Source organism: Squalius cephalus (genome assembly GCF_949319135.1).
Source record: "Squalius cephalus genome assembly, chromosome: 5".
Classification (NCBI taxonomy): domain Eukaryota; kingdom Metazoa; phylum Chordata; class Actinopteri; order Cypriniformes; family Leuciscidae; genus Squalius; species Squalius cephalus.
Window position 1 is genome coordinate 36,366,309 of NC_137126.1, and position 26,646 is coordinate 36,392,954.

At 37.1% G+C, this 26,646-nt stretch overlaps 2 protein-coding genes and 2 long non-coding RNA genes across 5 annotated transcripts; 3 read left to right on the top strand and 1 right to left on the bottom strand.

Moving 5' to 3' along the window:
- Positions 1-20: 20 nt before the first annotated feature.
- On the bottom strand, positions 21-1,335 carry mrpl41 (mitochondrial ribosomal protein L41). The gene is made up of 2 exons (XM_079870992.1): positions 1,263-1,335; positions 21-591 (listed from the first exon to the last, which is right to left on the bottom strand). Exon 2 carries the CDS (start codon positions 561-563, stop codon positions 156-158), a length of 408 nt encoding a protein of 135 aa, XP_079727118.1. The 5' UTR covers positions 564-591; positions 1,263-1,335; the 3' UTR covers positions 21-155.
- Positions 1,336-1,753: 418 nt separating this feature from the next.
- pnpla7b (patatin-like phospholipase domain containing 7b) lies at positions 1,754-14,504 on the top strand. The gene is made up of 36 exons (XM_079870989.1): positions 1,754-1,855; positions 2,549-2,592; positions 2,983-3,057; positions 3,157-3,241; positions 3,433-3,515; positions 3,616-3,704; positions 3,798-3,938; positions 4,058-4,217; positions 4,342-4,422; positions 4,543-4,671; positions 4,895-4,975; positions 5,091-5,256; positions 5,443-5,523; positions 5,657-5,742; positions 5,861-6,016; positions 6,112-6,189; positions 6,277-6,482; positions 6,955-7,086; positions 7,229-7,352; positions 7,754-7,867; positions 7,943-8,018; positions 8,092-8,241; positions 8,330-8,393; positions 8,818-8,986; positions 9,214-9,396; positions 10,332-10,450; positions 11,347-11,503; positions 11,584-11,700; positions 11,814-11,883; positions 11,962-12,078; positions 12,312-12,460; positions 12,607-12,759; positions 12,839-12,955; positions 13,039-13,120; positions 13,212-13,345; positions 13,418-14,504. Exons 2-36 carry the CDS (start codon positions 2,551-2,553, stop codon positions 13,484-13,486), a joined length of 4,035 nt encoding a protein of 1,344 aa, XP_079727115.1. The 5' UTR covers positions 1,754-1,855; positions 2,549-2,550; the 3' UTR covers positions 13,487-14,504.
- Positions 14,505-18,943: 4,439 nt separating this feature from the next.
- Positions 18,944-21,039, top strand: LOC307159484. Its single transcript, XR_013821382.1, has 3 exons — positions 18,944-19,022; positions 20,396-20,531; positions 20,701-21,039. It is a non-coding gene; the product is annotated as an uncharacterized lncRNA (long non-coding RNA).
- A 4,388-nt stretch (positions 21,040-25,427) lies between these two features.
- On the top strand, positions 25,428-26,376 carry LOC307158663. Of its 2 annotated transcripts, XR_013821258.1 has the most exons (5): positions 25,428-25,504; positions 25,931-25,983; positions 26,057-26,106; positions 26,195-26,245; positions 26,317-26,376. It is a non-coding gene; the product is annotated as an uncharacterized lncRNA (long non-coding RNA). The 2 variants fall into 2 exon arrangements; XR_013821259.1 differs by lacking the exon at positions 25,428-25,504 and having other exon boundaries at positions 25,908-25,983.
- The last annotated feature ends 270 nt before the right edge of the window (positions 26,377-26,646 follow it).

The following is a 26,646-nucleotide window of genomic DNA, read 5'->3' on the forward strand; positions in this document are numbered from 1 at the left end:
AATTATTCATTGGCAATGAATAAGTTTTGCTATGGGTTGGGCATTTTTTATTGAAATGGTTTTAATCTTAGATGATGTCTGTTCATGGAAAATTCGAACAAAACATAACCTGTTTGTTTACAGTCCATTGCAAATCACTGAAACACAAAGTCTATCTAACGAACAAAGTTCTTGGGATACAGCTTGAACAGCTTCCCCTCTTGTGTTTTCTCCAATCCGTATTTCTCAAGGTTGTCCACGTTGAAAACCCCTTCCTCAATGTCCCTTTCGATCTGTGGGGCCACCACCTGACTGAAGAGCTTCTCTGGAGTCACGGGCTCTTCTGTCCCTGCTGGGGTCTTGTATGACACGTAGGGTTTCAGGCTAAATCCTTCCAGGTTAGGCACCACAAACTCTGGTACCATGGCCCGTACAGGTATGAACTTTCTGCTTGAGGTGAGGACTCCAGTGGGTCTTGCGCCTCTGCTTTTGTAGAATGTCCTGGGCCCGCGCTTGCTCGTGAACTCCGCCATTCTGTCAGCTCCTCTCACGAGCCCCCGCGTCAGCGCTGACAGCACCCCCATTTAAGAGTGATTTATCTGCAGCAATAACCTGTATCAAAATCAATTTATTTTTATTATATTTTAATTATAACTCCATAACATTATTTATTTAATTTAATTATATTTTAAACAATCTCATAACATTGTTTCAATAAATGTAATGGTATTTTACACAATTTCATAACATTTCTGTAATTGAATTACTGTAACTTCAATGAAAATGCATTTATGGCACCCATGTGCCACATTAAGCAATCCTTCGTTTTGTTTGAGTGAGATCCTATTAACATTGACTATGATTTTACAGTAGTAAAAAAACGGTGGTAATGATGTTGTTTGGGCAGAAACTATAGTATAATACGAAGAAGTTGCAGCAGAACATGTGATGCTCCATGTGCATTTGTATGTTGGTAGAGCACCACCAATATTAAATAACAACGGTCATCTTTAATAAATAAATTATGTATTTTTATATAGTAAGGAAGAATGACAACAAAATTAACAACAATATAATCTTTTTGAAGGTCGTCTCACTGCATTCAAGGTAAATAAATGCTGGTTCAAAATGAAGAATGGAAGTTACAGTTGTGTAGTTGAAGTCGTTCACTGCATTCACTTTTCAGAAATCATCAAATAAAATAATGAAAACGTCGCTGGCCACATATGAAGTATAATGTAATTAAATATCATATAGAGATCATTAAAAAGAACCACACTCACCTTGAACGGTGTGCTACTGCGCTTTCAAGAAGATCACTCTATTCCCACGTTAAGCGTAGTAAAGAAAACAACTGTAATTGGTCAGATCAGCACGAAGACAGCCAATAGGAGCAGCGAATATTGATCATTAGAGGCTCTACGTCTGTCCGCGGCAGTGTTGCCATGTCCGCTTGTTATGAAATACTTTGGGCTTGTTTTTTCATACACTGTGATAAATGTCCTACAGTCAGTCACATGCTGCAGATATACCATTATTGCTTGCACAGTTTGTTTCTTAACGCCACCGTCGATTCGTAAATGCGTATGTATTCGTAAATGAGTATGAGAGAAATGTATTGGTTTGGAATAGATGGACAGTGTAACGTTATTTAGTTTTATAAGTAATTTTTTACTTATTTTAGTAAATAAATAAAAAATAATAATTATATAGATATATATTATAGTTAATATAGTTAAACAAAAGCCCGGGAGAGTTGTTTTTCTTACAGGATCTGGCAACACGTGTATTCGGTGGAGGGAGGACTGACATTGTGAATGGAATCCCTGGGAGACTCTAAAGTACACTGAGTGAGTTTGGAAACGCCGTTCAAAAGGTATTTTTCATTTATTCATGGACATTATTTGCACGCAGGATGTCCGCGTTATACAATGAAATAATGTTTTTACAATCTTGTTAGTTACACTGATTGGCAAGGTACCGTTATTTGATTACAAGTGCGTGTTTACAGCCGCGGCTCGAGTGTAAACAACACAACTGAGTTTAATGTTACCTCTGACCCAGAGCTACATCCGTCCGTCATGCAGCTCCTCCTGAACCAACAAAACTCTCATTTACAATATTGTTCCTTTTGTTGCAACACACTTCAAATTTAAGTTTTCGCGTCACCTTCACTCTGCGTTGAGCGTTTGACTTTTCCTCCTGGTAGAAGGTCTCATAAATCACATCACATGGTGTCAGATTGCAGTGAGTGAGGCAAGCAGTGTCAGATGGTTCCCTGACTCAGGTTCTTGCTGGTCTTTTTGACAAAATCCCTACCTCTGCCATTTTCAACAGGCCAGAATCAAATTGCATATTTTTTAACCCATATTTAGTAGAAATAGGTATCATGTCAACTATTTTAACCTTGTAATTAACTGTGGGTCTCTGAGGGTTAAGCATGTACATAGAGATTGCTTTATGCCACTTAAATTGGTATTACATATTTTAAGAACATTGTGAGCTATTATGAAATTAGATTTGAAATTTGTGTCAAATGTGTTTATTTCTGTTGTCTCGTCTCTGGAAGATATGGATGAGAAAGAACAAGATGATACTTGCAGTATATTTCCGGTAAGACATCTCAAAGCGAAGCCATTGACGATTTTTATTTATTTATTTTTATTTTAATCTAATAGCTAACACCAGTGAAGGAGTGTCTGTGAATACATGAATAAAGCCATGCTGTTTATACTACTAAAGTCACTTGCAGTACACTATTTAAAGGGAACACCATTAGATTAAACTGGACTTTGTCCAAAAGCATTAGTCTTGTGATTTACACGGTGAAACAATGATTGAGCAAGACTGTGATCTGATGACTCCACATTTCCCAGATCAAGCTCAATTGAGATTGAATCAGTAACCTTTATGTTAGCTGTTTTGCCTTTGCGTTGTAGTTGCTCTGGCTCTCTTTTCCTGTAAGGTGTGGTTTATAATCATTTGCATTTTTGTGGATTCTAGGCAGTGCTGCCATCTGGGAGTGAAATCAAAGCTCGGCTGCAGAACTTCATAGAGGATCAGTTGCAGACCACCATGGTATATGACAATTCCACATGTTTTTGTGAATCAATAGTCCATAATGTTTGTCTTGCAGACAAAGTTTATCATTTTTTTTGTTCCCATTTCATAATACAGTGGACTGGTGTGTTGATTGGAGCTGCTGTTGCAGTTTCCCTTATCAGTATTGTTACCTTTTTTCTGCACAGAATATACAAGGCTGGTGAGTGTGTGATCATTTATGATATAGAATGTTTTCACCACTAGGTTTATACTTGTTTTAATAAGCACAATATAGACAGATAGCATGTAGTTGCTGTGTGAAAAATGTGAAATAGACAGTTCTTATAATGCCTCATATTTTGAGTATTTTTTTAAAGTGTTTAACCAACTGTTTTACTTTTGATTTTCCAGGAGAAGAGCAAACTGAAAGTCCTAAATATCGTTTCAGAAAAAGAGACAAAGTGCTGTTTTATGGCAGGAAGATAATGAGGAAGGTACCAGAACTTCCCAGTGTGTTACTTTCAACAAAACTGCGGTTAATATGATAGTCGTGATGATTTTTAAATTGCAGTGTTGTTATTTGTGGCCATTCAGGTCCAGACCTTGTCCTCACCACCCACCTCAGGTCCAGTATCTCAAAAGCGAACCAGAAAAAGAACAAAAGTTCTGTCGATAGCTCGCAAGTATGTGAAAAGTTACAGATGAAGAACGAACACACATTTTAAACAAACCATGTCTACCAAAGCATCTTAACATCCTATCCATCTCTTGATCAGAATTCTGCGTATCCGAAGGGAGCCACCAACACTTCAACCGAAAGAACCTCCTCCTTCCCTCTTGGAAGCAGATCTGACTGAATTTGACATGCAGAGCTCTCACCTGCCCTCTGAAGTCCTGTATATGCTGAAAAATGTGAGGTTGGTACCTTGTCATTTCATCTTACAAGAGAGGTATTGATTCTTTTCCAGAATCCAAGGTCTAATGATCTGGCACTGTTGTTCGGCACCTAATGAGTTGCGATATGTGTGTTTCTTAGGGTTCTGGGTCATTTTGAGAAGCCTCTGTTCCTGGAACTGTGTCGACATATGGTGTTTGTGCAGCTGCAGCAAGGTGAAGGATTATTCCGCCCAGGTGACATCGATGACAGCATCTTCGTAGTGCAGGATGGGCGTCTTGACCTGTGCATCCATGAGAGTGTAAGAGCCAAACGGTCTCAATATACCTGTTTTGAATCTGTCCTACTGAAAACCGGGTTGTGTTCTGCCCATTATAGAGATGTACCAATTTATGACTTAGTGTATTTTTCTTTCTCTGACTCAGGATGGGACTGAGGTTGTGGTGAAGCACGTTTTGCCTGGAGACAGTGTTCACAGTCTTCTCAGCATCCTCGATGTCATCACTGTAAAACCCATCTGGCCTCTTTTTTACCCACTCTGAAATGCAAATGTTTGTATTTTGACATGTTTTCATGCCCACTGAAGTTTTAAATTCTGTCTCACATTTGAAACCCGGATTCCACAGGGATATCCAGCTCCCTACAAAACCGTCTCAGCCAGAGCAGCAGCCCCAACTACTGTTCTCCGCCTCCCTGCACAGGCTTTCCAGTCCGTCTTCGAGAAATACCCAGAGACCTTAGTCAGAGTTGTTCAGGTATAATCTAAATCCTAATATACACTACCCTCAAAAGTGTGGGTCGTAACTTCTTATTGTAATTTCATTCTGACGCCGGTGAACCCAAGGTGCTTTGTGTACCTTGCCACTGCTATGCTATAATAAACTTCTTTTTTGAGATCTTCAACGTCCACATAATTTTTTCTTACAGTACATATGACTGGACAATGTTTTTTGTTAATGTTTTTTTTTTTTTTTTCAGATTATCATGGTGCGACTTCAGAGAGTTACTTTTCTTGCCCTTCACAACTATCTGGGCCTGACCACAGAACTTTTCAATCCGGTTAGATGTTTATCTATAAATCACGTTTAACTTTTGGAAAATATTTTACTCTATTACAGGAGGCTATTTATTACAGTACATACATTGAATAGTCTATTTCTGTCACATCATGTAGGAAAGTCAAGCTGTTCCACTGGTGTCAGTGGTTGGTGTTGTAGGAGAGGTCAATCCAGGCAAAGGACTACGGAGACAATCACAAACGAGTGAGGAAGTGTCTGACAAAGTCCCACAGAGGTCCTTGGACCATAACAATGACACAAGTCAGATATACAGAGGAGAGGGTATGATGTGTTTACTTATACATGCAGTTAAATGCAAATTTTTGCTGTGAATCATTTACACATGCAGACTGCAGACTTTTGGTGGTGAATGGCTTTCCAGTAAAATTTTGTTCAAATATTCCTATTATTACCCTAATAATAAAAAAACTATTACTAAGAGTTATATACTTGCTTTTTTGTTTTCAGATGGTGGTAAGCCCATTCGTTCAGAAAGTCCAACCACTTTATTCAGGAAGTCTCGCTCACTGTCAACCCCTTTTGCACATGGTAGTGTTTCACCATGCACTTTTTACAAAATACCCAATACTAACTTGGTCCCCAAATATCATGCATCCCTACCTAGCTTGAATACATTCAAAATGAGCATGTTTGAGTGTGGTAATGTGTGCTTATCCTACAGCTGGATCTCCTGACCACAATATGGCCTTTGACAGAACAAGCATTACAAAAGAGAATGCCCCTTCAAGTCCTATTGTCATTCATAAGGTACATTGGCATCATTCTATCACAAATTCAAAGAAGAAGCCATAAACTGTGTTATTTTTTATATTTGTTCATATTCTGTACATTGCATGTGTGTGTTTATCTTTCCTCCTGTCTGAAGTCTATTCGGAAGAAGTCGGTGACTCTGCAACATTCTCCTTCAGCTGTGTTTCACTACTCCGACACTGGGGGTCACTCCAGCCACATTCACCACTGTAAAGTTAATGCCATTTTTCAAGCTGCCAAGAAGGACTTGCTCAAGATTATACAGCTTCAGGTCAGGCCACATTAATATATTGTTCTACTAAAGTGAGAAGTTTAATTACTATTTGGAATATTGCCATAGTAGTAAAAAAATACTTTGTGCTCCAGGACTCCAGTCTTTTGGAAGATAGGGTGACTCTGAGACAAGTTAAGGCGGGGTCTGTGGTTGCAAGTGAGGGAGACCAGGTAAGAAGTTACCCGTCACTTTAACTCCTCTGTAATTATCAATTTCAGTTCACATGTGAATCCATTTCTACTTTGTGTCTGTTACAGGATGTGAGCGTGCTGTTTGTCATCTCAGGAGCTCTTCATGTGTACCAGAGACAGATTGACAGAGAAGATGAAACATGTCTTTTTGTGACTCACCCTGGAGAGATGGTGGGCCACCTGGCTGTTCTCACAGGAGAGCCTCTCATCTTTTCTGTGCGTGCTCACCGTGACTGCTGCTTCCTGTCTATCTCCAAAGCACACTTCTATGAGTATGTGATGTGTACCAAATTTCACTTAAGGCATTTGAAAATGTACTCTCTGCCTGCTGTGAGGAAATTCAATGATCAGATGATTATGCACATCTCAACTGATTAAAATAGGGAAAAATCATCATTTGATACTTTGTTATATAGTGAGTAACAAGCTATTAATAAAATTGCTTCTGAAAATGAAGCACAGATACCAAGCAATGAGGTATTTTTTCCCTTGTTTTCTTTTGGTTCATCAAAACCTTCTTAGTTTTTTTTAGTGTTGGGTTTTTTCAACATATTTAATCACCTTGAGTTGTTGTTGTTTTTAGGTCAAAAATTCTAATAAAAATAATTACACAAAAAATAAATGAATTTAGATTAAAAAAAAATTTATATAAGAATTAGAAACATTTTCTTTAAAATTGTATCAAATTAAGTACAGCATATCTGAACCCTGATTAACATGTCAACTGTACAATTTATACTCTAGGATAATGCGTGCCGAGCCTCGAGTGGTGTTACATGTAGCTCACACGGTGGTACGGAGGGTCTCCTCCTTCGTCCGACAGATTGACTTTGCCCTGGACTGGATGGCACTGGAAGCCGGACGGGCTGTCTATAGGTAAGCACACTTTTCCTATACAATCTCAGTTTCAGATCTATATATCTCAGGTCACTGCTCTGCTCTTTGATGTCAATAATAACCTGAGAATGCATGTATTATTGCATGTAATACATTCATTTTTCTTTTTTGTCTTTCTCAGACAAGGTGATAAGTCAGACAGCACTTTCATTGTTCTGAGTGGCCGCTTGCGCTCTGTCATCATGAAGGATGATGGGAAAAAAGAGCTTGCTGGAGAGTATGGACGGGGAGACCTCATTGGTGTGGTGAGTAGAGATATATATGTATGTATGTCCTGGAGTTTTTGTATCTGTTAGCTTTTAGCCCATCTGTATGCTAGTGTACTTCTAAAAGTTGACAAAGTAAATTTTTATAAGATATATTTTAAATGTACAGTATTTCTCTCCTGGGTAAAATATTGATGAAATCATATCAAGGCCATATATATACTTACTTATCCAATGAAATGCTCTTTAGAACAAGAATTTCCTCTCCTTGTAATACCACTTTCTACATAGTTTCAATAGCAAGTAATAGGCTGTTGACTATTTATAAAGGCTTTACTAAGAATGTCATTACAGTAAAGAAAATAATTTTGAATCCTTTTGTAGGTTCTTTTAACAAATGCTGCGGCAATTTCCATCTGTTAAAAGTATGTTTGTGTTAGGTGGAAACTTTGACTCATTTGAACAGAGCCACGACAGTCCACGCAGTCCGAGACTCTGAACTGGCCAAACTGCCTGAGGGAGCTCTCAACTCTATTAAGAGGAAATACCCACAGGTTAGGCCATACGCTCATTAACACATCTCATGATATTATATTGCATATATATTAACATGTTACACTCTTTCATAGGTTGTAACTCGTCTGATTCATCTCCTTGGGCAGAAAATCTTGGGTAACATGCAGCAAGTGAATGATCCACTATCAGGTGTGTGTTTGTGAAACATTTGTGTGTGTTTGCGTTTTGTATTTTTCCTGATGAACATGAATGATCTCCACAGTGCATAGCCTGGGTTTTCACACCCCAACCAGCAAGTGGGAAGCAGGTAATCCAGCCGCTAATCTGTCAACGGTCACCATTCTGCCTGTTTCTGAGGAAGTGCCTTTGACTGCCTTCACGCTGGAGCTTCAACATGCTCTCAGTGCTATCGGTCAGCTATTAGTCTCTTTTCCCTCCTTAATTTGCCTCAAAGTTAACCTGATACTAAGTCTTAACTATCTTCATTTTGTTTTTATTAGGCCCCACTTTGCTACTAACCAGTGACATCATCAGGCAGCATTTAGGTGTTGCAGCCTTGGACAGGTGAGAGTTGCATACGGTACTTGCATACTATGTACTAAAAGTGTGTACCTCACTGGTAATAGAAAACATACCTTTAAGTATGTATAAAACAGTATACCATCTTGATTTTACAGACTCCATTGAAACATTTGCATTTGCATTTAGGTGTTAACATCTTGCTAAAATCATTATTAGGGCCTACTTAACTCTTAGGTTCACTGAAACCCACCGGAAATATCATCAAGGCATCTTTGACATGCTATTTTCAATGTACTATGATTTGGGGCGCACTAATTCTCATATTGCATACCATTTAAGATGGATAGTATGCAAATTGAGATGTAGTGTACATGTAGTTTTTTTTCTAGTAACATTAGTCAGACGTTGTCTTTTTGTTTCCTGTGATTTACTGTTCATGTACAGTACTTTATTATTTCCTTTTCAGTGTTCATGAGTACCGTTTGTCAAGCTGGTTGGGTCAACAAGAGGACATCCACCGGATTGTTCTGTATCAGTCTGACAGTTCTCTGACTCCTTGGACTCAACGTAGCATCAGACAGGCGGACTGCATCATCATTGTGGGTCTGGGGGAGCAGGAGCCCACTGTGGGAGAGGTGAATTGTCATTAAAAGGTTTTGTATATAAAGATATAAATACTTCTTTAGAAGAGTATTTTAAGCATGCAAATCCAGTCATATCAGTAGCCTAACTATTTATATCACATAGAGGGGATTGCCTCACAATGGCCAATATGATGACATTAACTCATTTAATTTCTGCACATGCATTTCTATGAAATTATTTGGTAAACGGAGCTTTTTGGCTTTGTTTGTGGGATCAGCTGGAGCGTATGCTGGAGAGCAGTGCCGTGAGAGCTCAGAAGCAGCTGGTCCTGTTGCACCGTGAGGACGGGCCTCCACCCAGAGGAACCGCAGAATGGCTCAACATGCGCAGCTGGATCTCTAGGCATCTTCACCTGTCATGTCCCCACAGGGTCTTCTCCAGGAGGAGTCTACCCAAACTGGTACCAGTGCTAACATTTATTATTGTTTTAGCAAATGTGAATGCCTATATCGAGCCTGAGGAGCCACGGAAAATCCATTTTCCAAACCACTTGTCCTATGTATGGTTGCGGGATGCTGGAGCCCACCCCAGGGTTGGATGGATGGCCAGTCTATTCAAGGGCAGTCAAGGAATAATAGTTCACAAAAATTCTTAACATTTTCTCACCTTTAATCTCTTCCAAACCTGTATGACGTTATCCTCTTCTTCTTTTTTCTTCTTTTTTTTTTGCGGAATGAACAAATTTTTATTTTTGAATATTATTTATAGCAGAATGCATGATTTCCATACAATGACAGCTAATAAAAATAAAAATACATTTATTTATAATGCACCTTTCTTATTCTCAAATACATAAAACAAGCAAAACAATACATAATACATGGTACATACATTCTAAGAATAGCGTTGTGTTTAAAGGTGTTTTTGAAGCAATTTCTTAAAAATAATAAAATGAAGGAGCTTTCCTAATGAAAGCAAGTAATGTGGACCACCACTGTCAAGCAAGATTTTAAAGAAAGATTTGCAGTGAATTTTACACTAAGCAAAGTTTTCATATGGCTTCAGAAGATTTAGAACATGGCGCATTACTATTGTGACTATTTTATGATTTTATGGTGATTTTAGTCCCTTTTTGTACTTGACAGCACCTGAGTGTTTATAAAAACATATTAGCTCAGAATCCTATCCTATCTGTTAAGTAACTTCACTGAGGAAGTAGAACTTTTCAAATCTTAAGTCAGCAATCAAGATAGGAAGTTTCTGAAATACAGACCTTGGTCCCCATCCAATTTCTTTTTATGTAACATGAACTTTCTTCAAATCATTTTCTGTGTCTAATCTAATCATTATCGTCTTTTATCCGTGCAAACTCCCACTTTCCTCCCATCCTGTCAGAGAGAGATGTATCAGCGTGTATTTGAGAAGCCTCCCGACCGGCATTCTGACTTCTCGCGTCTGGCTCGGATCCTGACAGGAAATGCTATCGCTCTGGTGTTGGGAGGAGGTGGAGCCAGGTACGAATCTGTCTTCCTCTTTATTACCAATAATTCTGTTTCTCCTCAATCCACCTGGCCTGGTGCCAACAACATTTCTCACTTGAATAATTTAGTAAAAGCATGTTGATATTAGTGGAACATTGACTGATTTTTCCCGTACTTATTCAATCATTGTAGTTTAGTGGTCTCTTGAAGTATTTATCCTTTGCACTATTACAAGTGTCTTGTAATTTTCGTGCCCATCAACTAATCATAATATAGTCATTTCTAACCCATTAGTGATGTTTTGGGGTTCGCATCCTCAGCATGTCTCTCGATGATAGCGACTCTTTGTCTACTCTCTGTCCCTGCCTGCTCTCAGTCATAATCAGCGACTTTTTAAAGGTGGGTCAAAACATGATATATAAGGGGGCATAAAATGTGTAATCTGTCTAATCTACTTTCACATAGTGGTAACTTAATTTTTCAATTGTGTAATTCTGTTACTGCAATTATATGAATATCATGTTATAAATATTTGTGTTTCTGTGACCATATATGCTTGTTATCTTGCCTTTTTTAATCTTTTTATACAGGCTTTGTTTACATATGAAGTATGTTTAAAGGTGAAGTGTTTAATTTAATAATAATAATAATCATTATCATAGGTTTCCCAAATCCTCCTGCCACCCCTTTTGCTCTGCCTTCTCTGCCATTTATCAGTCAAGCATCACAGGACCAGTGTTCACACTCTTTGAGGAAATCAACCTAAAATACCTGACTGTTAGTTGTTTTTACACATTAAACTGGGATGAGAGATGGAAAAAATTCTCACTTTACCTTTAAAATGCTTTATAAAAAGATACTAATATCACACAATCCACTAGTAAGAACTCTAAGCTCATGTGTGAATATGAACCACACTATACCCACAGAGGCTGCTCTCAGGTGGGCATCATTCGGGCATTGAGTGAGGCGGGGATCCCTGTAGATCTGATTGGCGGCACCTCCATCGGTTCCTTGATAGGAGCGCTCTATGCTGAAGAGCGAAGCGTCAGTCGTATGACTGTCAGGGCACGTCAGTGGGCCATGGTGAGACATCTAAGCACTGAACACTAACATTCATACATGTAGAACCACCATTGAGATTTCTTTTTTTTTGTGCACAATAGAATTTTGGATCCATATTTAGGAAGATCACAGACTTGACCTACCCAGTGACATCCATGTTTACTGGAGCGTCGTTTAACTCCAGCATTAGTGCAGTCTTCCAGGACAAACAGATTGAGGTTCAATGTCTTGGCACTTGCCACTGCACAATACAAGCTAATATAAAAAAGTATATAAACGTCATATTCTTAAATAAGTCTAAACTTTGTGCATATCTCTTTTTTAATGATAGGACCTTTGGATCCCCTATTTCAACATCACCACAGACATCACTGCCTCCTCCATGAGAGTGCACACTTATGGTTACTACTTTTTCTTTGTAACTTGTCATCTCCATCTCATCTTTTGTGACAGATTTTAGCATGTACACTCTTTTTTAGGCTCTCTGTGGAGGTATGTGCGTGCCAGTATGTCTCTCTCTGGATATCTTCCCCCTTTATGTGACCCTAAAGATGGGCACTTGCTCATGGATGGAGGCTACATCAATAACCTACCTGGTTAAGTGTCCTATTGTACTCTTACATTGCAAAATTGAGATGCCAATTGCAAAATTACAGTTTATTATAGGGATTACATATTTTACCTGCTTGCATACTCCCATAGAGCCATATATACTATAGCAAATCTCATATAGTTTATCATTTATCTTATTGCCTGACTGTAAACTGCTACATGTAGACTATAAAGCATTAAGATATTTTAAACATTAACAGTATAAATATCTGTAAAGCTGACACAGCTCGCTCCTTGGGTGCCAAGATGGTGATTGCCGTTGATGTTGGTAGTCAGGATGAGACTGATCTGACCAACTATGGAGACTCTTTATCTGGATGGTGGCTGCTATGGAAACGCTTGAACCCGCTGACAGAAAGAGTGAAGGTCAGAAATCTTATTGCATTTCCTCCAATTGCATTGATTATCAGTAATGCATTCTTACAAAATGTATGGAAAATCATAAAACTTCATTACTTTACTTCTTGCATTCACTGGATATAGATTTTATTTCATGACTTTGTATCCTCTAGGTGCTGAACATGGCTGAGATTCAGACCCGTCTGGCCTACGTGTGTTCTGTGCGTCAGCTGGAGCTGGTAAAAGACAGTGACTACTGCGAGTACCTTCGACCACCCATTGATCGCTATGGCACATTGGATTTTGGCAAATTTGATGAGATTGCTGTGAGTGGCCTGTCATCCTCTCATAGAAACTTCTGTTGCCTTGGCTTTGACTGCAGCAATGACTTTTCTGGTGTTGCAGGATGTTGGCTACCTGCATGGGAAAACCGTGTTTGACGTGTGGTGTCGGAGCGGGGTGAGGGAGACGATGCTCAAAGACCAACATCAAGAGGAATTCCACAAATCCAGGAGCACAAATGTAAGGGGCTTTGAATGAGCTTGGCTTATCACAGCATCAGGCTGTTTCCTCACAAACTCATTTCCTGATTATCTGTCCTTCAGGTGACCTGTCCCAATGCTTCCTTCACCGATCTGGCTGAAATAGTGTCCAGAATAGAGCCAGTGAAGCAGGCCATTGTGGATGGTGAGTAATAGACCATCTGTCTTTAAGTCATGTCCCTTTTCCATGTCGTTTTCTCATCTTTGTGTTGTTTCTTCAATTCTCTCGCACACAGATGAGTCTGAGTACCAGACAGACTGTGATGAAGATGCAGTGCTGTCAGACTTTGATTTTTCCAATCAAAACAGTGAGCATACAGAAGAAGAAGATGAAGAAGAGGAGGAGGAAACCGCCGATACAGCTGATACAGTAAGATAACTGTAAAGATGTGTTAGTTATGTTTTAGTGTGATAATATTAATGATTTTTAACTTCCAAACAGGATGATGACATGGAGATCAGGACAAGGCGACATGGAGCACTTAAACACAGCAGCCATCATACCACCTGACCTCAAATACCTCTTTTCCAAGAGGTTTTGTTCATTTCTTTTAATATACAGTAGCCTTGAGCCTTTACACTAATGATCAAAAGTTTGGAATAATTTTTTTAAGTCTTTTATACTCAACAAGGCTGCATTTATTTCATGAAAATAGACTAAACAGTAATATTGTGAAATATAATTACAATTTAAAATTACAAAAAAAAATGTGATTTATTCTTGTGATGGCAAAGCTGAATTTGGTGCTCAAGACACATTTCTTATTATTATCAATGTTGAAAACAATTGTTCTGCTTAATTTTTTATATCTTAATATCTTTACGGGCACCTTTGATCAATTACAGTTCTTTTAAATTGTAATAATATATCACAGTATTACTGTTTTTATTGTATTTTTGATTCAATAAATGTAGCCTTGGTGAGCATAAGAGACTGGTAGTGTATAAGGGGATTTTAACAAGTGACATTATCAGTATTGACTTAACTTGAATTGTTAGAAACTAACAGGTAATTTGAAAAGGATCTTAATAGAAAAAAGCAAGTATTATGTACTTCTTATTCCTTTAATTTCCCAAAGTATAATAAATGAGTCAATGTATTGAGCCCTAGATATCAATCAGCCAACACTGAGCTCTCTCTGATTCCAGTAACAATTGATAAGTCTATTAAGTCTGTTCTTGCCTTTACTTTTAGTATTACACAAGGTCAATAATATTTGAAACACTTTATTTTTCATGCAAACTGTCAATGCAACCTCAACACAGTTTTACTGTGTGAAAAGATAATCTGTTTTGTGCCTGTATTATCTTGTTAGTGAAGTTATAAGCAGTGACATAAGAAAGTATGTTTCTTTGTAGTTTCAGCTTTTAGAGAATGTTGTTCAAATGGTGTAATCAGGAGAGAAGGATGAACTAATAAATGTTACTGTGAGAGATATTCTGATTCTTATAGGTAAAGTGTCTGAAGCAATTCATAGTCTTTTGCAATGCTATGTGTTCTTTGGCTCATTAAAAGTTTCAAAATTGTCTGAATTTTTGGTTGATTGTTTAATACTAGATATCTAATATTTCACATCATGTGGAATCATTTTCATCTTTTGAGATTAATTTTCATTGTACTGTGAAGTACTATGTACTATAGGAGAGATAAATGAGATATCTGGACTTTTAGTGTCTTCCTCAAAAACGGGGCAGACAGGGTAAAATTATTTTCAGGACCTTGGACAAGGCCTGAAGATTAAACAAAATGTTTTCAGTTCAGTGTTGGAGAATACTTTATGAAAAATGAAAATAGATACTGGCCTGGTTTAATAAACTTTAGATTAAGCCAGGATTAGGCCTTAGTTAAATTAGGACATTTAAGTTAGAATGCCTTAGAAAAAAATCTTGAGACAAAACAATGGCATTTATTTTATCAAAAATACAGTAAAACAGTTATATTGTGAAATATTACATTTTCAAAAATCTGTTTTCTATTTGAATATTTTTTCCTGTGATGGCTAAACTGAATTTTCAGCATCATTCCTTCAGTCTACAGTGTAACATGATCCTTCAGCAATCATTCTATGCTGATTTGCTGCTCAAGGAACATTTCTTATTGTTATCAATGTATAAAACAGTTGCTGCTTAATATTTTTGATGAATAGAAAGTTTAAAAGTACATTATTTAAATGTTTTAATCAATTCAATGCATGTTTGCTAAATAAGACTATTAATTCTTTTAAAAAATGTTACTGACCCCAAACTTTTAAATGGTATTATATACATGTGGTATTCTTTAAAATATGGGCTCAATACAATAAGCTGTCAACACTGTAAAATTATCTCTGTCTCTTTGGACAGGTTTTATTCGAAATGGGAACAAATTTTCATATTTTAAAAATCTGAAAGAATTATCCAGTTGTTAACTTTTATTTTCCATGTATCTCTCTCTTTACACTTTTTGTGATGCTGTATTTGCTGTTTTGACCTCATTGTATTTGTCCCCTCCCCCTCTTTTATGTATATACTGTAATAATAATAATAATACTTTTATTATCATCAGTTCTTATGTTTTGGTATGCATGGATCCATGCCTTGAAAAGGTGTAATGACATAATTGTTATATTTTGCTTTTGTAACCAGATACTATGTTATTCTGTTGTATTTAAGCTGCCTAGGGAAGGGGTGTTTTGGGGGTGGTCATTAGAGTAAAAATAGAAGGAAGGAAAATGTAACTTTCATGGTTTTACATATATATATATATATATATATATATTAAATTAGATCTCACAGTGGGGAATGATAAACTATAGTCTTGATTAACTCATTCTAATTATAAGTCTATAACTAATTAAGTTAATGGTGGATTTGTCTATATTTATATAATGAATATTTTTGCACATTTTGTAAGTGACAGTGTTGACCCATATTGCATTTTATAAACACACATTTTGGGAAAATGGAAGAGACAGGAGGTTCCACCAAAACTTAAAGCTACACTGTGTGATTTTTACCCCCATCTAGCGGTGAAATTGTATATGACTACCCAATGAATTTTAGTTTCTGTTCCTCTCAATTCCGAGGGCGTTTAAACTCCTACGGTGGCCGTATTATTCCAAGATTAACATAGCTTCCAGTTATCACTTCGTCCATGACAATAATAAACAATACGTCTAAAATGAATAAAACTACAGGACAGATGTCAGGAGGTAAACGTCACCCTTGGAATCGTCTTATTCAGATTAATCAGATTAGGCTAACGTTACAATGTGTACAAAGTAAAAGCTATTAAAAATAACTAAAACGTTCAGTGTCCTTTTTTATATATAACTTAAAAAATTGCGCCTTTAAAACTATTCATCACCTGTGATCCGTCGCAGCACAGATTTATGTTACAAGGTAAACAATACTTTTTCCCCATTGACGCGAGGATGAAGTTATACTAGAGGTCGTTCTGGCGTTATGCACAACCATGCTATGTTTAGACAAGCAACTATAAAACTTCGAATTTACACAAATGAATTACAACAGGCTGAATTACCTGTCGAGAAGAAAGCAGGCAACCTCGGCGTCCGTTTTAAAATATTTTCTCCTCATGAGCTCTTTCCATCTGGGAAAAGTTACTCCAATATTGACTATGGTCTTGCTGATTTGTCTGTCGCGTTTACGTTTTAATTCTCTCTTTCAAATGTGAGTACGCACGCACACACACACACACACACACACACCACACTATCTTTCAAATCTGCCGGCACTCGCGAGCTCGCGTAGCCTGGGTTTCCCCATACTGCCTTGCTCGCAGCGCGATTCTATTCACGCTGCTAGGCAGTCTGGACACCATGGGACAATTTTTCCCCTGAAAAAGGGAACCAATCACAGAACGGGGAGGGAGCAGCAAGATGATGACGACACCGAAGCAGTTTGTTTATATCAGACTCGACGTTACCTTCTACCCTCATGTTTATCTTTCACAAACGGTAATATTCGCTAAACGCCATCGTGTACAAATAAATCTTTGACCCATCGTCTTTTTCCTCGTCGAATTTCTCTCACTCTACATACGTCATCTGGTATAATTGAAGCGATTGGCTATGAGCTACATACAGGCGCATTTGATAGACATTCATAGCGCCCAATAAACGGCTCTGGGCATTCGTAAACCACGCCTCAAATACGAGAAAATGCGCACGTAGTTCCCAGACCAAGTCTCATTGAGACTTGAGCCGTTTCTCAATACCAAGTACGCAAAGTTCGGACTTGAGTCCTTGGTAGTTCGGACTGACAAGTTCGACTCAGGAGAACGAACTCCCGAGGACGGGAGGACGCGAGTCCGATAATTCTGCAAATGGAACAGCGGCGTACTTGATAGCGTCACTCATGCAGCTCGCTCTGGCTACTCCGGTTATCTCTTTAGGCTACAAATAAAACGAAATATGTTATAAACCACCACTTTGCCTCTTTTCATTTTCATTTAAAAAAAAATCTTTAACATAATGGCCACACAAATGTGGTTCAGGAAACGCAATTGATTATCTTCACTGCATATTTACAACAACACGAAATATAAAGCACAACCCTGACTCTTTTTGTTTTCATTTTAAAAATATGATGAATAAAAAACATTATAATATTGATCATTAAAACGAATATTTAGCAAAAAGAGACAGGGTTGTGTCATATATGTATATACAGTGAAGAGAATAGGCAACATGCAGACTATAATAAAATATTGTATAGGCTATGTTTTAAATATATAAAATAAAATGACATAACCTTGTTAAATGTCAGTTTTAATGATCAATAATAGCCATTCTAAAAGTATAAGTAGCCTATAGGTATAAGAAGCTATACAACAATAAAGCCAACGATTCAGTCAAACATTGTCAGCTCTCGCTAAAACGTTAAATTTAAATAGACTAACGTTAAATAAAGCTATGAAACTTCACTTTGCTCTCAGCTAAAACGTTTTGCCAGGGAACAAATTATACATTAATGAGACAAATAAAATAAATAAATCGCCTGTTGGATATACACAAGACGATTTATATCTCATGTTAGTTAAACCACTAGACTAGACATCCGAGCCACCGGCAAGTCAGCAGCACTAGCCGAGAGAGGCTGTTCTCGGCGGGGTACGAGCGCCGAGCGTCCGATTGCCTGGTTCTCAAAACTCCGAAAACGTCAGATCAAATTTTCAAATAGGCGCTATCTTTATAAATAAACCAAAGATTTGAGCTTTTAACAACTACATTCTCGCCTGAAATACTCTTAAAACTACATTTTGTGACAATTATAGCAGTATTTTTAAATTACGCGGGGTTTCTCCTCTGCTATTGACGCTTGCTGGTTGGTGTGAGATGCATTCTGGGATACCTGGCTGTCTGAAGTCCGCACAAGTCACCTCTCGATGCATCCTCGGTAAAAGGGGCGGATCAAGAACACATCCGGGGATTCGAACTGGACTTGGCTAGATGTGAACTTTGAATTGGAACAGTACTAGGGCAGCGACTGATGACGTTTCACAAGTCCACAAGAACACAAGTACAGACAAGTTCGCATATTGAGAAACGGCTTTGGTCTGACGTTAGCCAGGCTAGAGCTCGCGAGTAATCTCCCCCTCGCATTCGTCACGGTGTCACTGAGTGAAAAACGCAAAAGGCGAAGCTTGAATTTACAGGTATGTCCCTCTTTGGCTAATGTAGTTTCAAGATGGAGGGGCAACATGGCGACCGGCATACGAACCCCTTACCCGTATGTACTTTCAATGGCAGATTATAAACTTAAGAGAATACTTTATTACTTGAAAGAAGTAAATATACATTAATGAGCACATATATTTTTGAAAGAACTAAGTGTTTTTTGCTAAGAATCAACTAAAAAAGTTACACAGTGTAGCTTTAAATGATCTCTCAGCTTGTTAGTGAAATGAAAGACCTGGTGGAATCACTGGAAATAATCATCAAACCTCACACAGTCTTCCGTTTGCGGCTGACCGCTCCACCCATTAAACACTTCCTCATCAACACTTCCACACACTTTTTAGACGAACTGCTTTAGACCTTCATGTAAGTAAAATTAAAATGCCACTCTTATGATTTACATTTTTAGAGGAATTTCTGTCAAGCAAGGAAAAAAAAAAATCAAATATCAACAAAAACCTGTGCCAGAATCTGTTTTCATGTTTTTACTTCATATCTAGCTATGTGCATCTCATGTATTTTTTTTGCCTTAAGAGAGTCTCTAAATGAGATGAAGCTGGGCATAAAGGAAGCACATTTTACGATCTGTAATGATAAACTGATGTGCTTCCCAGCCTTCCGGAGTTTGCTTTATATGCTCCTGTAAAATTCAGTTCTGAGAGAGCAACCAGAGACACACCAATCCAGATGCAGAGTCTGATCCGTTTAGCATAGGCCTACTGACCGCAGTCAGTCACCGAATTTTTCCATCCTAACCCTTCTGTCAGCCACTGTTCATTTGATTTAATACAATCATATCTGCATAGAATTCTGTAGAACAACAAAGAGCATCTGAATATCTGTCGTTAAATGTTTGCTTTTCGTTTGTTTTCAGTCATGGAAATATGAGGAGGAATTCTCTTCTGAATCTGGAGGAATGCTAACGAATGGATTTTGAGGCTGATCTTTATCACATCGCACACACTATAGGCCACTTAAAGGGATAGTTCACCAAAAATAAAAAATAAAATGTCATTATTTATTTACCCTCAAGCTGTTCCAAACCTGTATGAGTTTCTTCTGTTAAACTTGAAAGAAGATATTTTGAAGAATATGGGTAAAACAGTTGATGGGCCCCATCGACTTCCATAGTGGGGAAAATACTGTCAAGTCAACGCGGTCCCGTCAACTGTTTGGTCACCGACATTCGTCAAAATATCTTATTGTGTTCAGCAGAACAAAGAAATTCATACAGGTTTGGAACGACTTGAGGGTGAGTAAATTATGATTTTTGGGTGATCTACCCCTTTAAAGACAATCTGTATATGGGTAGTTGACATAATGTAGGCTATGTCCATGAACTATTTCAGCATTAAAATTATATTCAGTTGGTTCCAAAAGTTGTAAGATCACTAATCACTAATCTAATTTACAGTAATATGTGTTGTTTTCCATCGCAAATTATAGACCAGCATAAATATTAAATAAAACCATACATGAATTTCAAGGAATGTTCTACAAAGCATCTTGTTAACTTGGGCAATGTCACAAATTGTAATAAAAACATATTTAATTGGTAGTACTTTACTTTAAAACAGTTTTATTGTGAAATATTATTACAGTCTAAATCTTTTAAGATATTTTAAAATGTAATGTATTCCTGTAATGTCAGAGTTGATTTGAAGCATATATATATTCTTCTATTTTTACCATTTTTAAAATACAATACAGTTAAATTGCATTATGTTGTTTACCACTAGAAGGCAGCAAACTCCTGACTTGTGTCCTGTGGCAACTTTGAGCCTCTCTGTCTGCCTGACGTCTGGATTCCTGCCAGCTCCGTTCATGGACCCCATCTCACCCCGATCCCTCTTCAGTCTCCAGGCCCTGATATATGTAATCTCAGAGGATAGATCTAATTAAGTCCTCTATCTATTTGATTCCACATGACATTTCTAACACCCATGAGCCTTCAGAATCACGGGGGGAGGAAGAAAGAGGGGATTCTTTGTGTTTCCTTAATTACAGTCCTAATATTTCTTTCTCTAGATTATATTTCACCCAGGCATCCGTACCAGCTCCCATCCGAGGCTTCCCTCAGACCCTTCACTCATGGTGCTGCTCAACAGAACATTCTCCAGCAAAACCTCAAAGAAAAAAAAAGCACATCAGTCAGGTTCAGGGTGGACAGACTCTAACTTATGTGCTGTATATACGTACAGGATATAGGTATGAGAGCATAAATTTGTCTTTTCATGTCCGATCTGCATATGTTTATGCTTTGACTTGGCACATGTCACATTTTTCATATATAACCTTTGGGTCACCAGAGGAATTCCACCCATTCTTATAGAACTTGATATATATTTCCTGCTTCTGAAGGCTCAAAGTTTGCCCAAGAAAAAGCGAGAGTCTGTGGAAAATTTCTATCTGTATCAAATAGAGCAGAAAGGAACTTTTCCACCTGGGATATCTCTACCTTTTTTTTACTCTCCTTTTTTGTCTGAGTCTGGCTGATTCTTTGTTCTCAGTAGTATAGATTAATTATGGCCAGGTGAGCCGATTCTTTACAATTAAGTGGGACAAAATCTTTCCGACACAGGGTAGATAACATATAAGCAGCTTTGCCAACACTAAGTTTAGAACAAAGTGCTCTCTTCTCAGCAAATCCTTGCTTTGGGAATGTTCAGAGTGGCAACAAGTGCTCAATGTTTGCACCAGGAACTATATTAACAATAGAGGTGACCACAAGGAGTGTTCATTGGGGGTACTTTTAAAAGTTTACACAATCAGTTCAAGGCTACAAAGAGTGTTTAACCGCTTGGATGAAAAGAAGCGTGAAACAGAGTCAGAGCTGGAATGGTAAATAATCAAAGGGGAAACAATAAGGTGGTTTCTTTAAGGAAGATTCCATGTTTAATTTCAAGTCAAGCTCAATTTTCAGCATTTGTGGCAAGGGTTGTTTGACAGAAAACAGTGTTACTGTGAGTAGCTTACTCCGATCTGCCTCCATGCAATCAACAACCAATGGATATAACCTAATTGTTGATGGATAGAACCTTTTACAACAATGTTTCATCACATATACATCACAATATGGAAGAAAAGAAATGTCATTAATTCTTTAAGGCCTACATCACAACTTTATTTGTTGCTGAAAAGTTGGTCATTTTAGGGTTTTAGGCATTACTTTGTCTTGGCAAAGAAGTTGTAAAATTGGATAAGACTTTTCACAGAAAAGATTATTAAGTGATATTTTTTCATATTAAATTCATGCACGCATATTGTTTAAGTCTCATGGCTATGTTTTTAACATATTATTTGAACATTTATAGACTGGTTCCATTCACTTTGATTCTAAGTGTTTCATTGTAATTCAAGATCACTTGCTTTTTTAAGAAATAGAGGAACAAGTTAAAGTTAATATAAAATTTTAAGTCAAGAACAATTTACTTCTATAGCACTTTACAGAAAACCATTATGTTAATGTTTAAGAATATCCTCATGCCGTATAGTTGCATTTAGCAGATTTGAGCTGGGCGATAATTTACATTTTGCTATCAACATTATTTTGCCTCAAGAACTGTTGATTGAGCTTTCATTTTTCAGTAGAGAGATAAAGACAGAGAGAATCAAGTACAAGAGTGGTTTACAAAAACTCCCACCATCACCACCGGCCTCCCTCCTTATTTCTTTTGAAGCCAAGATTATTTTCAGCCGCCTTCCATAGCGGGGATTTATATTAACCCTGAAATGCTCCAGTGCTTGCTTGACATGACTTTGCACCTGCTGCTTTTTAAAATGCCATGGGTCTTGACATGTCACACATCATCTCATTGTAACGTTCTTGCTTTCTTTTTCTTTCGGATTTGGCACAAGGAAAAAAGCCTGTTCAATAAAACAGGATGCACTAATGCCCATCTACTTTCCAATGTCAAAACCTAACATTCTGCTAGATCATTTTTGAGCTTCATTTTACTCAAACAGTCAAACCTGTCAAACTAAGACAAGTGGCATCCTCTCAACACCTGCAGCTCTTGGCCACCCGTGTGATTGATGCCCCCGCTCCGTGCTTTGCTTATTTCTCTGGCTGTCAGGGGGTCCGCTGAGCGCAGTCACCTCGACCTCAGATATAGATGAGTGGGCTGGAGTTCATACTGCCTGCTGAGCCAGGTGTTTAGCTTGGACGTGGACCACAGTTTTGCGGTTTTCAGAAACCCCTCAGTTCTCCTTTTTCACCGGGCAGAGGAAAGGTTAGAGCAAACTGTGTTCTTGCGGTTCTCATTCTGTATCACTCTCTCCTCTTGGCCCATTCTGGATGCTATTCAGACATTAGAGTGTGTTTTGTTTTGTCATTCTTTTTCGAAAAATGTAACGATTCTTTTCGAAAAGTATCAATTGGTTTTTGAAAAAGTAGCGATTCTTTTAAAAAATGTAGTGATTGTATTGATTGATTGTATATTGATGCATTTTGAATATCGTTAGCCTCATAGCACAATTGCCTAAGTCATTTTTTTGTTTTTCCTTGTTTTCCAAAGACATTGAAATATGACTTTTGAATAAATGCACTTTGAATAAATGTAGCGATTCTGTTTTGAAAAAGTAGCGAATATTTTTGAAAAAGTAACTAATCTTTTTTTAAAAGTAGCGATTATTTTTGAAAATGTATGGTTGTATTGATTGTTTGTATGTTTTTTTGACAAAGTATTGATTCCTTTTGAAAAAGTAGAGATTTTTTTAAGGGAAAAAAAGCTATTCTTTTTCAGTAAAAGTAGCGATTCTTTTTTTAAAAGTAGTGATTGTATTGATTGATTGTATGTATTGATGCATTTTGAATAACTGAATGATTCTTTTTTGGAAAATGTAGCGATTCTTTTTTAAAGTAGTGATTCTTATTTTTAAGTAGCGATTCTTTTTGAAAATGTAGTGAATGTATTGATTGATTGTATGTTTTTTTTTTGACAAAGTATCGATTCCTTTTGAAAAAGTAGTGGTTTTGAAAAAAAAAAATTCGAAAAGAAAATGTAGCAATTCTTTTTGAAAAAGTAGCGATTCTTTCTGAAAAAGTAGCGATTTTTTTCTAAAATGTAGCGATTCTTTTTGAAAAAGTAGTGATTCTTTTCTAAAATGTTGCGATTCTTTTCTAAAATATCGTGATTCTTTTTGAAAAAATAGCAATTATTTTTGAAAATGTAGCGATTGTATTGATTGATTGTGTGTATTAATGCATTTTGAATAAATGTATAAATGCATTTTGAATAGATGTAGCGATTCCTTTTGAATAAATGTATCAATTGTGAATCGAATGTGAATTGAATCGAATGCAAATCAAATGTGAATCGAATGTTAATTTAACTGAATTCACTTAATTCACATTCAATTCGGTTGATTCACATTTGACTCATATTCTATTCACATGTGACTTGATTTACTTTTGATTCACATTCGATTTAATTTACAATTGACATTTGATTTCGATTCACATTGGATTCGATTCACTTTCGATTATTCAATTTAAATTCGATTAACATTTGAATCAGTTTGATTCCCATTTGATTCGAGCCAAATCACATTTGATTCACATTTGATTTGATTAAAATTCCATTCACATCCGATTCACATTCGATTCACTTTCAATTCCATTTAAATTCGATTTTATTCGCATTTGATTCACATTTGATTTCGATTCACGTTTGATTTGATTCAATTTGACTATTCGATTCGATTTACATTTGATTCACTTTCATTTAACATTTGTACAATCGATTTGATTCATATAAGATTCACATTCTATTTAATTTACATTTCATTGACATTTGATTTCGATTCATGTTTGATTCGATTCAAATATTCAATTTGATTTACATTCGATTCACATTTGATTTACATTTGATTCACTTTTGATTCAATTCACATTCGAATCACATTCAATTCAGATTGGATTCGATTTGATTTAAATTCAATTTACATTCGATTCACTTTCAATTCAATTCACATTCTATTTACATTCTATTCAATTCACATTCGATTCACATTTGATTTGGTTCGATTTACATTTGTTTAATATTCGATTAACATTTGATTTATATTTGATTCAGATTCTTTTTTATTTACATTCGATTAGATTTTAATCAATTCGATTCACATTTGATTTTGAGTCGAATTACATTCCATTCACATTCGATTAGATTCAAATTCCATTCACATTCCATTCACTTTCAATTCAATTCAGATTCGATTTAGAAATGCACCTAATTCTGAAGTGAAGACACAATAATATGCTAGCAGACAGTTACTCCATATGAAAGAGAAGTCTGGTGTGGAAGGTGGATCTGGAACTGAGTTCTGTCCAGGTATGTTTCTTATGTCTTACGGCAGCCACAAGCATCCGTCCGGCTTGGCAGATGACCATTACAGTTATGTTTGAAGTGAGGTGCATTCACAGTACTCCAGTTCTGTTTTAACGTACTTTATTATTATCATCTGCATTATGTTGCTAAGTGGGACCCCTCTGTAGGCTACTGTATACCGAGTCTCCTCAATGCAGAATTAAACAAGATGGTCTTGTAGGACATTGTCACAATCTCTAGTCACCATGCTTGTCACCTTCAGCACTACATCTCCCAGAATCCTTCCTGGTCCAGGTCCACCACCTGCATGCCTCACACAATCACCACCAGCTGTCATCCATCACCCTCATCAAGCACCACACCCAGTTCACATGCCCTCATGGTATGGTCTTGTCAGTCTTTACACGAGTATACTTACCTGACTACCCACCTTCCTATGCCTACCTTCATTGTCCTCCTCCAGAGACTCAATGCCTTTTTTAAAATATGAGATTCTGGGCAAGCACTTTGAATGAGAAGGTAATTTCTAAATACACAGATGCATAGACTGCCTCCCCAATCCCAGCACAATCAGAAATTGTAAAACGGCATCGAAAAAAAACATCAAAAAATGTAATGAATCCCTTATATGACGTGAATATTGCATTAAAATATAAAGTATACAAATGAATTTTAAATATTTTTTAAACATTCACCCATCATTCCTGTTCATGTGTTCACCCCTCCCACTCCTTTCAGTTGTTTACACTGTATGAGATGCTTGATCCATGCCGCTAGGTTAATTCATGATGACAAGCTATGAAACAATAGGCTATAATCAATAAGTGGATTATTAGATAGGGGGGACAGCATCTGAAGCCATTCCACCTAGTATAAGGAATGACTACATAAAAGGTGTTTTTTTTTTCTTTCTTGAATTTCTAACCAAATCTTTTGGTTTCATAGTGATGCCAAATTCTGTGTGTTTGCTGGATCCACCAGACATCATGCTGAACCCTGTGAGTATGACAGTTTAAAGCACTGATTTATTGTCAAGTGGTGATTATTAATGAGTTTAATTAATGGTTTCAGGTTGAAGGCCCATCCACAGTTGAGAAGGAGTATGTTCAAGGAGCCCTGAGGTATAGGCACAGATTTGCACATTATATATTTAAAAGCCTGTGAGGTGCTAATAGTGTGTATTTCCCCAATTATTATTATTGGCTGCAGGATGCTGACACCCTTCTAGAGCCCCCTCAGTCTGGGACCACATATGACCAAGTGAGTATTAAGAAATTACAAAAAAGTGCCAAGAGCACTCAATCAAATTACTTAAATTTATGTTCCTACAGAACCCAGAGAACATAAAGGGAGTTTACAAGCGCTATCTCCTGAAACAAATGGAAACCATAGATACTGTCATACAATATAAAAAAACTCAAGATAAGAAAGTTGGAGCTGGAAATCCAACAGCTAGAGAAAAATGCAAGTAGAACTGCCATATTTAAAACATTGACACATGACCTTTTTGTTTTTTGACTACATTTAATTGTATGTTTTCATCCCCCAACAGGCAGCTTCAACCTGAATAAAAAAAACTAATTGTGACTAGTGTGTCTGGTAAATTAAGGGGAAAGTTTAGGATAAAGTGAAAACCTAACATGGTTTGGACCATATTAACC